The sequence below is a fragment of the Rhinatrema bivittatum genome, unplaced genomic scaffold (genome assembly GCF_901001135.1).
Source record: "Rhinatrema bivittatum unplaced genomic scaffold, aRhiBiv1.1, whole genome shotgun sequence".
Lineage (NCBI taxonomy): Eukaryota > Metazoa > Chordata > Amphibia > Gymnophiona > Rhinatrematidae > Rhinatrema > Rhinatrema bivittatum.
The window spans coordinates 34,249-48,362 of NW_021820728.1; the positions used below are offsets into that span (position 1 = coordinate 34,249).

A 14,114-nucleotide genomic window follows, 5' to 3' on the forward strand; every position below is an offset into this window, starting at 1 on the left:
AAAAATACACACACTGTGAACACCTGCCTACCTGTGAGAGACATTTTTGGAGATTACTCTGTATCTAAAATCAATACAACCATTGCAAAGTAAAAGGGTGCAAATAAAGGGTAAGTTTAATAAATTATAGAAAGTTAATTTTACACAACCATCAAAAGATATTCAAAGCTTGGCTATATGTTGGTGCTAAAAAAAATATGTAACTTCATTCCTGTCTTGTGCATGAGCATATAGCTGATGAATTGTGTTCATGCTTATAGGTCAGTGGTACGTGTGATTTGCTGCCATTGTGGCCATAATGCTGAGTAGCATGGAAAAAGAACACTACATGGGTAGCTGCACCTCAAAATAACCTTTTTACTTTTTTGTGCTTTACCTGTTGCTTCATTTATCTGATTTCATTTCAGAATGTTGAGCCATCTGACAAACAACCTCTCTTATTTGAACTAAGTGCAGAGCACCAAACTGCAGAAATGGATTTTTTCAATGAGGTTTCCAAGAACGCATCTATTAGAAAGTAAGTACATTAAGAAAAATATATTTAGAACAGAGATGGAAAACTGAAATATAGTATTACTATTGCTCTTGTTACTTTTATACAACATAGGAGAGATCCATTTCCACTTTAGAGCAATTATCAAACATATAAAAAGAAAAGGAAAACTGAGAGTTAGGCAGTTATATATTAAATCGCTGATTCAGCCTGGATCTAATGCCCACTGATGTGATTGTATAAAATTATATTTTTCTTAATTTTGTATTTGATGGCACTATTAGAGATTTGGATAATTGTAAAAAGTTACCTTAAATGATGGAAATATTATGCTCATTTGCTGGAACATGTAAAATGTTTTGAGTTATTGAAATTTGCAAAATTAAAAAAAAAAAAGAAAGTAAGTACAAACATTCACACATACTCCTTTGCACATAAAAGATATTCTGCTTTAAAATCACCAGGAGCAAACCATTTTCCAGGTGCTCTGTTTTGTCACAGGTTTGACATTAATGCTAGAACCAGTGGTTCTTATATAAGTTGCCTGATTCCACAAGAAATCTGTGGTTTTGGGAGGTAGAATTTTTGCTTTCTCAGTGGGGTAAGCAGGACAAATCAGTTACACAAGTAGGAAACATTTTCTGGTACTGATGGAAAACGTTTTCTGAACTCAGAAACCTATGTGCAAGCATTCCCCTGCAGCTGCCACCACTGTGCAACTCTCCTCATTCTCTTTCTTCTGCTTGTGCTCTCTTTAAGATGCCCATCAGTTGGTTTTTGGGTTTTTTTGCACTTTTGTTAAATTTTTTTCCCTTTTTTCTTCTCCAAGTTACAAAAAAAAAAAATGTTCCCTGAACGTACCCAGATCAGTCCAGACCGTGGGTTGAGCCTCCTGTCCGGCAGATGGAGATAGACCAAAACTGAAAGGATATCCTGTATCAGGACAGAGCCTACTCTGCAGCCCTTCAGTATTTCTGTCTCCAGCAGACCCCCGGGTCCTCCGCATGTTTCAGAAGGTGTAATTGGAACCCCTCATTCCCTTTGTCCTTCAGGAGCTGGGAATTGAGGGGCCCCCTGCAGATACACTGACTGCTTCGCTGCCCAAAGATATGAACCCGCTCCTGGCGGGACTTAGGGCTCCGGCAAGTGCTTTTCACTTCCATCCTATGCACAAATTTTTGTTCCTCCTGGAATGGGAAGCTCCCAAAGCGGGACTGTGTGTCGGGAGAGCCATGGACAAGCTCTACCCCCTCCCGGAGGATTGCTTGGACATGCTGCGGATTCCCACGGTGGATTCTTCTGTCTCTGCGGTCACCAAACACACTGCTATTCCAGTAGTGGGGGCCACAGCCCTAAAGGACGTACAAGATCGTAAGCTCGAAGCTCATTTAAAACGTATCTTCGAGGTTCTAGCTTTGGGGGTCCGGGTGATGATCTGCAGCAGTCTCATGCAGCGGGCAGGTCTTAGGTGGGTTCAATAACTGCTCGGCACCCAGGACCTCCCGTCTGCAAGGTGTCATCGCGTACGGGGCAGATGCGCTATACGATCTCCTCCGCGTCCAGGCGAAAGCGATGGTCTCGGCGGTATCCGCCAGAAGGCTCCTCTGGTTGCGCAATTGGTCAGTGGACCCGTCTTCTAAGGCGCGCTTGGGCACATTGCCTTTCAAGGGCAAGTTGCTTTTTGGAGAGGACCTTGAGTAGCTTATTAACTCTTTGGGAGGAAAACAAGGTTCATAAGCTACCTGAGGACCATCAGAAACAATCTAGGTTGTTTACGCCCTCCCGTCCTCGTTTCCGTGGTCAATGGAGATATAAGCCTCGTGGACATGGTGGCTCCTCTAGAGGTTATTCTTCCCAGTCTCAATCTTGGTCCCAGCCTTTTCGCGGGCACAGGCCCTTCCGCGAGGGGGCCTCTCAGCATGCCGCCTCCAAGCCCGCTTCACAATGAAATACAGTCGGCCCATTCCTCTGTCCCCTATCTGGGGGGTAGTCTCTCCCTATTCTTCGAGGAGTGGGTCAAAATCACGTCGGATCAGTAGGTTCTCGAGATTGTCCGAGACGGTTACGCCTTAGAATTTGCTCGAGACCTGCCGGACCTCTTCGTTGCCTCTCCTTGCAGCCATCTCAAGTGGGAGGTGGTGGACCAGACACTTTCCAGACTCCAGAGTCTGGATGCCATTGTCCCAGTTCCGCTGCAGGAACTCGATGCCGGCCAGTATTCTATTTACTTCGTGGTACCCAAAAAGGACTGTGCTTTTCGTCCGATCTTGGACCTCAAGAGGGTCAATCGGGCCCTCAGAATCCCATATTTTCGCATGGAGACCCTCAGCGGTCATCGCAACTGTTCATCCCGGCGAGTTCCTCGCCTCTCTCGATCTGACAGAGGCCTACATCCACATTCCGATTCACTGCAATTACCAGAAGTATCTTCGCTTCCACGTCCTCAACAGGGACTTTGTTTTCGGGCGTTGCCCTTTGGCCTTGCCACCGCACCATGCACCTTCATCAAGGTCATGGTGGTGGCAGCTGCCCTCCGCCGCGAAGGAGTCCTAGTCCACGACTGGCTCGTGAGGGCCAAGTCAGAGGGTCACTGCCGACAGGCGGTGGATCGGGTTCTAGCTCTCCTCTCCTCCCTGGAATGGATAGTCAGTCTTCCCAAAAGCAATCTCCAGCCTTCCCAAGTGTTAGAATTTTTGGGAGCCCGCTTCAATACTCAGATTGGCAAGGTGTCCCTGCCTCGCACTTGAGCCCTCAAACTAATCGATCAGGTGCGGAACCTTCTCTTGCTCCCTCTCCCAACAGCATGGGACTACCTCCAAGTTCTGGGCTCAATGGCCTCCACCATCGACCAAATCCCCTGGGCTTTTGCGCATATGCGTCCATTACAGAGAGCTTTGCTATCCCGTTGGCAGCCGGTGTCGGAGCAGTTTCACACTGTTCTCCCGCTTTCGGTCTCTACCATCGCCACCTTGCAGTGGTGGCTTTCGCTCCCTCATCTTCTCCGGGGAATGCCTCTTCAGACTCCACAGTGGCTGGTAGTGACCACCGATGTCAGTCTCTCTGGCTGGGGAGCAGTCTGCCAGTCCCAGACCACACAGGGGATTTGGTCGCCGGTTCAGGCTCGGTGGCACATCAATCGGCTGGAGGCCCGGGCGATGCGTCTGGCGCTTCAGGTGTTTTTACCCTTAATCCGCGGTGAGGGTACTATCCAATAACTCCACCACAGTAGCTTATATCAACCACCAGGGGGGCGTCGTCACTCTGCTTCCATATTTGTAAAACACACCTAATCTTCTGTTCACACTTTCACTGCTCATTACTGCCTAGAAAATGCTTTACAGCAAGACAGCAGTTTTGACCAGGCAGTTCTCAAAAGCTTGCCTAAGTTCTTCAATTCTACTTCAACCTCTTTCTTGGAGTCCCCACTTTTTTGGCTGATTAATGTCCTGCTTTGTCTACAGAGAAAACAAAATTGCTGACAGGTGTGTTCTGTAGGACAGTCAAGTCTCACAATCCCACCCTCCTCCCTTTTCAAGTTGAAGGTTAACTTGTTACCGAGATTGAGGAGACTCACTCTGTGGCAACTGTGCAAGAATACCTGCACCTGTTCAGAAAGCCACAGAGCATTTTTTTTCTGTCTAGTGCCATTGGGTGATGACACCCACTTGGGCAACTGATATTTTGTCTGCTGCCTATGGAAAACACCTGTTACAGGTAAGCAGTTCTGCTTTCTGTGTTTTCCCTAACCAAAAGCATTATTGCCTAATAAAGATCCAGGCAGTGAGAAGTTGCATATATTAGCTAATCTTCTAATTGCTTCTCCTATTCTGATAATTTCAGCATGCTAATCATTCCCGATGAAACTTCTGACTGCCTGCAAATAGTTTATTTTAATTAAAAAAAAAAAACCTTAATAAAAGGATGTTTGTTTTTCACACCTTTAGTGTTCATCAAAGCTCCTCCCCCAATAAATTATCAATTAGTGATCATGATTCTGGGGTGGAAGATGAAGACTTCTCACCAAGACCAACTCCTAGGCCTCATCCATTGATTCAACAGGTAATGCAGCTTCTCTGAAAGATCTGAAAACCTTTTTTATCCTACAAACTAGCATTTGTCTTTGTTCATAATATATACCTAGGTATATTTCCCGGTATGTACCTGGGTTTTGTATCCCTGCCAGCAGATGGAGACACGGTTTTATTGAAACTGCTGTGCCACCTGCAGTCTCTCAGTATGGAACACTATTTTTCTGTCTCTGGCAGATAGTGCAAAACCTGCAGTCGGAGTTAAAAAAAAAAAAAAAAAAAAAAAAAAAAAAAGATTTGGAGAAATTTCAAAAGAAACCTCCTAGGGAATTGAGGTCCTGGTGGGGCTATCCTCCCTGCAATGTACATATAGAATCCATGAGTTTGAGATGTTTTCAGCTGTGTATACTGATTGTAATGTCTTCTGAGTTTTTCTAAAATGAGATGACCTATTTTTTCACCATTATTTTTTTCATTTATTTAAGAAATAAGTCTACAATTGTGTAGGTTATTTGAAAACTGCATTTTGGTGTTGTGTGAATAAATGAATTTTTCGATTTAGTTACTGGTTTCTGCCAACTGGAATAAGGTTTAGATCACATTCCTTCATTAAACATCTTTTGTAATGTGCTTACATAATTTGTGGCTTTTAACATGTATATGTAATATAAATATATAATTGCACCATCTTTTTTTTTTGTGTGTTTTGTTTTGGGTTTTTTTTTTTTGTATATAAGGATTGGCATTAAATTAAACTTTAGAATTTTATTTCTTTTTTAATTTAGGTTTCTAGGATCCATCCTTCTGTTCCTGAGCTTTCCTTTATCTGTGATGGCAGCTTTGTAGAATCAAAAACCATGCCGGAACATGTGGAGAATGTAAATAGTAAAATGCCACTTACTTTAGTTCCTCAATCCACAAGAAAGACTAACACGTCAAGAAATCCATGCTACCGAAATCACTGCTATGATCATGAACCCCAAAACATGGCCAACACAGTTATAGCTTCTAATTTGAAAGGACTGTCAAATCAATTAAACCAGAAACCACCTGCTATGAAATCTTCTACAGAAAGAGAGTCTCCGGTACATTCGTCTAATCCCCTTTGGAAAGCTGGTCCCCAGATAAGAAGTTCGGGTTCGTCCTCCTCTTCATCTTCAACGCCTCAGAGTGGTTCTTCGCCTGATACATCTGTACACCAAACCAGATCCTCATCTGAGAGGCTTGGTTCAAACCATGCTGCGGCCGTCCAAAGAAAAGGGCCACCTGTAATAAGGAGATCTTCCCTATCTCATTCTAGGCCTCCAGTGGTCGCGCCACAGTCTCACCTGCGCAATATTACCTTTCCACTCCAGAGTCCAAGATCAACAGAAATGCAGATGTCTGTTTCTCACGTGCCACCTTGCTATCCTCCCAATGTTTGTGGCTGTTTTCAAAACGGACACATCCAGTACTGTCCAGCAAATGCTTGGCAAGGAATAAGCAAAATGAGCCCAACTAATGTTCCAGAAATGCACGCTGAAGTTTCTCCTGAGAATGCCTTTCAGCAAAATTTGGCATGCCGAAATGTGTGCTGCAGCCCAATGTGTGCTACAAGTAGCCCAATAAACATAGGCTGTTCTCCTCCAAATGGTAGTCTAATATTATCACCAAGAAGGAGACTGTCTTCCCAGGGAAGTCCTTGCAATTTGCAGTCGTATGCAACATACCCAGCATGTGCACATACACCTGCCTCCGTGGGTGAGCTGGATAATGGCATGATGGGATTATCTACTGATGCCTACAGACTCTTGAAAGAACAGGACAGGCAACTAAAAATGCTTCAAGCTCAGGTAAGTAGATTCTTTTCACATCTGAGTGTATTCTTCTTTAGGAAACTTGTAGACATTGTTGTAATAAATATATAAATATTCTTTTGACAGACCATGAATTGGTCATGCACTCAACATCAAACACTTTTTTATTCTATCCAAGGGCATAATAGGCCACTTCACTGTGCAGTCCATCACCCAGGTTTAACAATGTCTGCTTTAAACAGCAAGAGAGAATTATAGTTGATTAAGTCGAAGAAAGACCTGATGCCCGTTGCATTCAGTCTCATGATTGGAGTACCACGGGTTTGTGGGTTTTTTTGTGATGCCTTGTCCTGCTCAGGCAGCCTTTAGCAGGGGATTCACCCATTTGTGAGGACCACCATCCTGCTTGTCCTCAGAGAAAGCAGAGTTAGTTATCTGTACCAGATGTTCTCCAAGGACAGCAGGATGTTAGTTCTCACAAAACCCACCTCCTTGGGAGTTGGTTTCTCCATTTATTAGCTATATCATGGACTGAGGGACTCCGCCTAAGAGGAAGGGTAATAACTACAGCTGCACATGCTCAGTAGGGCATATTTGAAAACTCAAATTCTTTGAGATCAAAGTTCTGTGCTGGGCTCCATCAGGTGATGGTCACCCATGTGTGAGAACTAACATCCTGCTGTCCTCGGTGAACACCTGATACAGGTAAGCAACTCTTTCTGTCTCATGCAAGGAAATGAGATTGTTGATCCAAACAGACAAGCAAGGAGCAATCTGTGAAAGCAAATAAGAGGCACAGGATCCATGACCCCCTGCTCAGAATCTCAGCAGTTAAAAATAGGCTCTCAGTTGCACTCTTCAGGGAACAGACTCTTCCGGAGTCTTCAACAAATTAGCAGAACACACATACAGGGTCTTCCAATCTAACAGACAGTACGGCCTTTCTCTGCTAAAGTGGGAGGCAGAACCTTCTGTATGTACTTCCAAAATGATGGTTAGTGGCAAGCACAATTAAGAAAGTATTTTACAATTGGACTAGGCTTTTCTTATTGTCCAGTGTGACCCAGTCAGGATGTGTGTTCTCTTCTCTCATCCAGTTATCCAAACACCTTCCAAATTTTACCTCCAGAAGTCAAGCTCTTTCTATTACCACAGGAGAAAGATCTATACCTCCTCAAACTTCCCTTGCACACCCTGATAGCAGAGATGTTGAATTCTTGACAGTCGCCATTTTCATTGTCCAGAGAGGTCAGGGGCATCATCTGTTGAGCTAGGAAGCCGTACCCTAGACATGTACAGGTTTAGATGGCAGATGTTTTCCTCCTGGTGCCAGGTGGGCGCTCTGGTTCCTTTCACCTGCTTTATCAAGAATCTGCATCAGTACTTTTTCCTCTTCATTAGTTCTCAATACCTTATCAATAAGTGCACCTTGCTGCTGCTTCCAAGAGCTTTAAGAAACGTACTTATGTGGCTGTTTTGTTGGCATATTTTTGTATTCTGAAGTTTTGAATTCAAAGTGATACTTTGGGACTTCCCCCACATAATGGCTAATTCCTGCTTGACCAAGGAGAAAGCAAGTTTATCTGCAGAAAAAAGGATGAATTAGCCATTCGTAATACCTGCCCACCTCCCTGGAGAGTTGATTTTGCTTGAGCTCTGGAAGAGACTGAGGGACTCCTAACTCAGCATGCGGAAACTCCCTGTAAAGTCTTCAGTAAACTCTGATTGCTACCTTCATGGCAGCACCAATGAATGATATTGCCCGCATATAATGGCCTAATTTATCCTGCTGTCTGTGGAGAGAACACTGTTTACAGGTGAACAAACTTGATTTTTCTGAAATAGGCTCAGCTATATTACAATTTAAAATTGTTGAAGCATTTAATGCAAGGAATTCTCATCTTGTGGTTAATGTGTTTGGGGGTTTTTTTAAACTGTTACAGATTCAGCGTTTGTTGGAAGCACAAACTCTTCAGTCTGTTTCTCCTAAAATGACAACTAGTAACACTCAGTCACAGAGGCAAGTGGAGTTTGTTGCCATGCAAACCCAATCAACTCCAGGTTTACAGATGAGAAAAAGTATGAGCATTGCGGTAAGCACAGGTAAGTTTTGTTTAGTCATGATAATGTACAGCGCCTTGTAAGCAATGTTCCCTCTAAGATGTGTGGCTCAAGTGTCCCTCATGCTGCCTGACAGGCTCATTTCTGGCCACCTATGAGCGGGATTGCCATATCCTGTATGCTGACCTCATGATGCACAAGATTAGCATATAGGAAGTGCCAGCTCTGCAAGTTTTGAATACATTCGTGACAGAATGCCCTCTTCCACAACCCCCCTCCCCCCAACCAGACATGGCAGTGGAGTGAATGGTTGTCTCTCTCTCTTCTCTTTCTCCAGATTCTAAGTTGCCTCTCCTTGTTAAATGTAACTATTAACTCCTGTAAATGAACTCTTGTTAGTTGGTCGTTAACGAATGTTACCCCCCAGGTTCCATGTAAACCGATTTGATATGACCCATGTCATGAAGGTCGGTATATAAAAGAATTAAATAAAGTCAAATATTTGGTGTGGGTGGGCTGACTAGGTAGACTGTGATGGTCTTTTCCCGCTATCAAAGGCTCCTAAAAGATAGAGCTTGTTCATCTTTCTGAGCCATTGGCAGCCAAGGATATTTTTAGGAAGCCAGGAAGTGTAGCCTGGGAAACCAACTGGTTCGCCAATTTATCAGGTTCAGAGGACGGAAATGACCCTTTCAGGGGGACTAGAAAACTAAGGAATGGCACGTCAGGTTCTTCAGGAGCCAGTGGTTCCCTTTCCAGTGGGCAGCCTCGGTATTACTGAGAGTAGACTCGCACAAATTCAAACCGCTGTTTATGGTATCCCCATGTGTTTTGTCCATCAAAAGTGGAGGTACAACTTGCTAAGAAACATTCTTTCAAAACCTATGTGAATTCTGCTCTTACAAAATCGTAATTTTTAAGGTGAAATAGTTCATGGCTGTGTTGTGTATGTTCATTGAGCCTTTTATTCTTGTGTGAATAACCTGCTAATCCACATATAGCCCATAGCAGGGCATACTTTTTAATAGTAGCACCTTAGCAATGTAGCTATTAATAGGGATGATGTCATGATGATACCTCTTCCAGATATATAGTGGTTAGAAAAGTTTTTTTTATTTTTTTAAGTTATGTACATCTCAATAACTTCAGCTGGAAACATGTTAAACAGGGACATTACTAAATTCTTCAGATCGCTCAGGTTCAAATTCATGTAGTAGCAGTTTCCAGTTTCTCTTCCTTTGCTGTTGATTACAGAGGGAAACAAGCTTATGCATAACTCTTTAACACGGGACATGGCTTTTGGATCTGACAGTCATAGCTGAGCTAATTCCCTTAAAAGCCTGTATGCCCCAGTCTTTTTCTTTAAAAAAAACAAAAAAACTTTGGACCACTAAATATTTAGGATTCTTTGTTAATAACACTGCAAATTATCTTTACTTAAAGGTGCTAGCTTGTTTTGGAATTCTCCATGTACATCTCAAGAAGAGTCTCCTGTAAAACCAGATGATGCAGAGATTTTTAATGAGAATATCACAGTTTCTGTTAACGCGGAAGATACCAGTCATACAAGTATTGCATCCTCACTGAAAGCTGTCGACATTCACAGTTTTGCTGAAAGCAGCCAGGTTACAGAGGCAGAAGAAACTGGGTCACCTGATCAACTCAAGTAAGAACAGTTGTGAAAATTACATTAGTCTTCAAGTTTCTCCACTATCTAAGGAAGTAATGCTTTAGAAATAATATGCAGCCCTCTAAAATATCTTATACTGCTATACTATAAAACATATGATCTTCAGAAATAGTGCATTACCGTAAATATCTTTTCTGTCCATTAAGGTTAGTACTTTAAGGATGAGAGCTGGCAACATTTTGGAATGCTTTTGTACAATGGAAAAAATTCTGTCTTGAGTTATTACTACATGTCATCTGTATAGATCTGAGGTTCAGAACCTTTAGCCTTCTGAATTAAAGGAGGTACCATTTGTAATTGGCTAAGATTTGGGTTTTTTTAAATTATTAGGTCAGAATGTTGAATATAAACATCACATAATAAATGGGAGAGTGGGATCCTAACTCTGTTTTAAATAAGAATTGCCATGCTGGATCAGACCAAAGTCCATTGAGCCCAGCATCCAGTCTTTGACTATCCTTGTCACAAGTACCTGACAGATCCTATAAAGTAGTCTAATTCCTTTTACTAACTCCCAGGGATAGTAATAGTTATCTTTTAGTTTTATCCTCCAGGAACTTGACCAAACCTCTCTTAAATCCTGCTATGCTAGTCGCCTTGATCATGTACTCTGGCAACAGACTCCACAGCTTGGCAGTGTGCTGAGTGAAAAAGTACTTTCGGCAGCAGATTCAAAACAGATTGTAGGTTAGTTTTATGGAGTGCCCTCTTGTTTTACCATTATTCGAAAGAGTTAAATAACTGTCCTATATTTAACCATTCACTTCCACTCATTTTATAAATTTCTATCATGTCCCCTCCCAGCCATCTTTTTCTAAACTCTAGACCTTGTTTGCATAACCTTTCATCATAGAGGGGAGGGAACATCTCTTCTATCATTTTGTCACCATACTCTACATCTTTTCTAATTCTACTATATCTTTGAGATGGGGCAAACAGAACTGCACACAATATTCAAGGTGCAATATAGGGTTCAGTTTGCTGGGCTGATCAATCTTAAGGTATTACATTGCAGAGCCTTATACTATTAGCTCAGTAATAAATTAGCCTTAGAAACCTAAAAAAAACCCCCAAATATTTTATGAATTATACACTAAAAAGTGTTCTGTTTGTAAAAGTTTCTCAGAGGGTGAACAGGATTGGAAGTCCTTATAGCTTATATGATGGAGCCCAGGCTGGTGAAGTTATACTTCATAGCTTGTAAAAGCTTTTTCCACACTCCACTGAGCATCAGCATATCATCCTGCATTGGACGTGTGATGCTTCCTTCGGTTCTCGTCTTTCTACAGAGCCCAACTGCTGTGTGTTTTTTCCTCTAAGAAGAATTTTTAATTTTTAATATCACTTTTTTGCACAGCATTCTCAGTTCACCTTATCTTTGTCCTCTTAAAATCTTAAAGTAGGATTTTTCAATCATTCTTAGGCTTCTAAATGTTTTCCACTGCCTCCTTGTGCATTGGGATGTTTGTTTTTGTAAGATCATGTTGATTTAATCTGTTATTTTTTTATCCAGTGTTCTCAAAGGAAAAGAGGGCCAACAGTTTTGATAAGTGCCCCTGGTCCAGTCACATCATTTGTCACGGATTCCCATGATAGATATGTACTTTGCCTAGGGGAGGGCCACGATGTCTCTGGGTACTCCACATGCAGGAAGATGCCCTCTAGAGAACGTTGTTCCCTTATAGAGCTGATGGAAAAGCAAGTCTGGTGCATAGACATCAAAGGGCTCAGGAGTTGCATCAGATGCTGGCGGGGCATGTCGAAAGAGCATCAGTCTCCCTTTACACTGAGCACCCATAGAGGCAGGGAGATAGGCAATTATCTAGTTTCCTCTCCTACCATCCAATCCGATGAAAGTAAAGTATTCTGCTTTGACAGCACCAGCATCAAGCAAAGGCTAGGAAGCATCTGTCTGCGTCTCCAGGAGCAAGGAGAATTTTGACTGTGGCTATAAACCCTCCGAAACGTTCTGCAGAGGACAGCTCTCTCTCACATGGTCTCTGAAATTGCTTCAGTCTCAAAGGATTCATATGCCAGCCACTGATTCACTCTCTCGTGACCCAGGAAGATATGATGCTCTTCCTACTTCCCATGCAATATTGGCATTTTTCAAGGAGGAGTTGGATAGGATTCAAGCCAGTACTGAACCATAAATCTGAATGCATTGACATTGATAGCTTTGCCAAATGAGGTTCAGTCCCTGCTGGAAACTCTCTCATTGCATCTGGGTGAAGGGCTCATTTTCCAATTCCTGAACGGTATTAGACCTCACACCACTACGCCATTGTCTGTTTAAAGCGCATAGGGGAGGAAGCTTCTCCAAAGTGCAGAAGTTGATTGGATCTAGACACAAGACAAAAGTCTTGTCTTCTAGACAGGTACGATCTCGGATCACACCACCAACCTATAATTTCTGGTTCAAAATATTCTTAGCAATACATCTATGGATTTGTATCAACAGATCTCCCTCTCTGATACCTTTCTTCTCTCATATATAAAAAATGGTCTTTCCGTTTAATTTACAGGAGGCGGAAGAATCCCAGGACAAAAATGTGATATCCTCCACCTCATGGATTTCCCCCCACCGAAGGAAGTCTTGGCAGTTCCATCCACAAAGTCCTTCAGGAGACTCAGATGGGAATGTAGGATACAATTCCCCCCCCCCCCCCCCCCAAAAAAAAAAAATCTGTCACCAGTTAACAAGAAGGTGGATGCAATGTACTGTCAAAAGCTCCTGGATTTGAGAAGCAAGGTCTGCCGCCTCAAGTCAGTTGTCACATCTGCTGTCAAAAAGGACAAGATGTCTAGAACCCACTCTTTGACTCTGCGGAAGGATTCTCATACTCTTGTTCTTGTGAGAAAAGTTTCAGGGTATTATGCTCAATCACTGCATATCATCCTATAAGCTTTTAATGGGTCAACATTTGCAAAACCTTCTGAAAAAGATGAGGCATTGAAGAGCATCTCCATTAGGAGAATCATGATGAACTAGTGTTACCAATGGACAAGACTATGGATTGTGGTAAACATGTGGTCAAATTGGCAAACAATGTTTTTGAAATAACATAGAGCCTCAAGGGTAGACACTGGTGCCCTTGTGGTTCTAGGCCTCAAACATTAGACCAGATGTGCAGGAAATCTCAATTGCTCTGCAGTGAAAAGAATCCTATCAGAGATGAGTTCAAAGAAGTGGTGGCTCAAATTAAGGGCCACTGTGCTATGCTTCAGACCCACTCTACTGCCATTCCAGATCCACCTTGCTCATCTGAGAGGGACTGGGGTTCAGAGGAGACATTATCTGCTATCCCCCTCATCCCCATCAGCAGCAGAAGCCACCTACTCATTCCAGACAGCAGAGAAACCCAAAAACACAGCCAGCATATCTGTCAAAACCTGGGTCAGGGTTTTCACGTCATCCAGGAAAATATAACCAGAATTCCAGTATCCATGCTGGAGAACTTTCCTGTCGGAAAGACTGACGTTTTACATAAACCATTGCCCAGAATAACCTCAGATACTTGGGCTCTCAACATAATCAGAAATGGATACAGACGATATCTAATGGAAACCCTGCTAAATTGCCCCCAGTTGTTGATTTGCTTCCCAACATCAAGAACTTTTATTCATGAACTTGATAAACTGCCTACATGCAAAAGAAATTCTTGCTTAAAGGCCATTGAAATCAAATCCATTCCACCAGGAAAAAAGGGCAGGAATTATATTGAGTACATCCTGTTTCCAAAAAAAAAGGGGGGGGGGATTTCCATCCCATTCTAGACTTGAGGGCTTTGAACCAATTTCTGGTAAAGGAAAAGTTCAAGATGGTTTCTTTGGGCACCTTAATTCCCTTCCTGGAAAAAAAGAACGGTCTATGCGCTCTGAATTTGAAGGATGCTTACATCCACCTAGAGACTTTCAGGTCACAGGAAGAATCTCTGATTTGTAGTAGGGAAGCACCGCCTCAAATATAGGCCAGCATCTGCACCATATGTATTCCTGAAACGTCTTGCAGAGGTTGCAGTGCATCTACATAAATTGGAGTTACA

General features: G+C 42.6%; 1 protein-coding gene across 1 annotated transcript in view; it reads left to right on the plus strand.

The window, feature by feature from the left end:
• The window catches only part of LOC115082037 (SCL-interrupting locus protein-like), a gene marked incomplete at its 5' end in the record, with an annotated part of 51,967 nt that overhangs the window by 25,313 nt on the left and 12,540 nt on the right, over positions 1-14,114 (plus strand). The window contains 5 exon segments of the mRNA XM_029586299.1: positions 408-517; positions 4,438-4,552; positions 5,307-6,353; positions 8,261-8,420; positions 9,822-10,044. Of these exon segments, the coding sequence (XP_029442159.1) occupies positions 408-517; positions 4,438-4,552; positions 5,307-6,353; positions 8,261-8,420; positions 9,822-10,044 (1,655 nt within the window).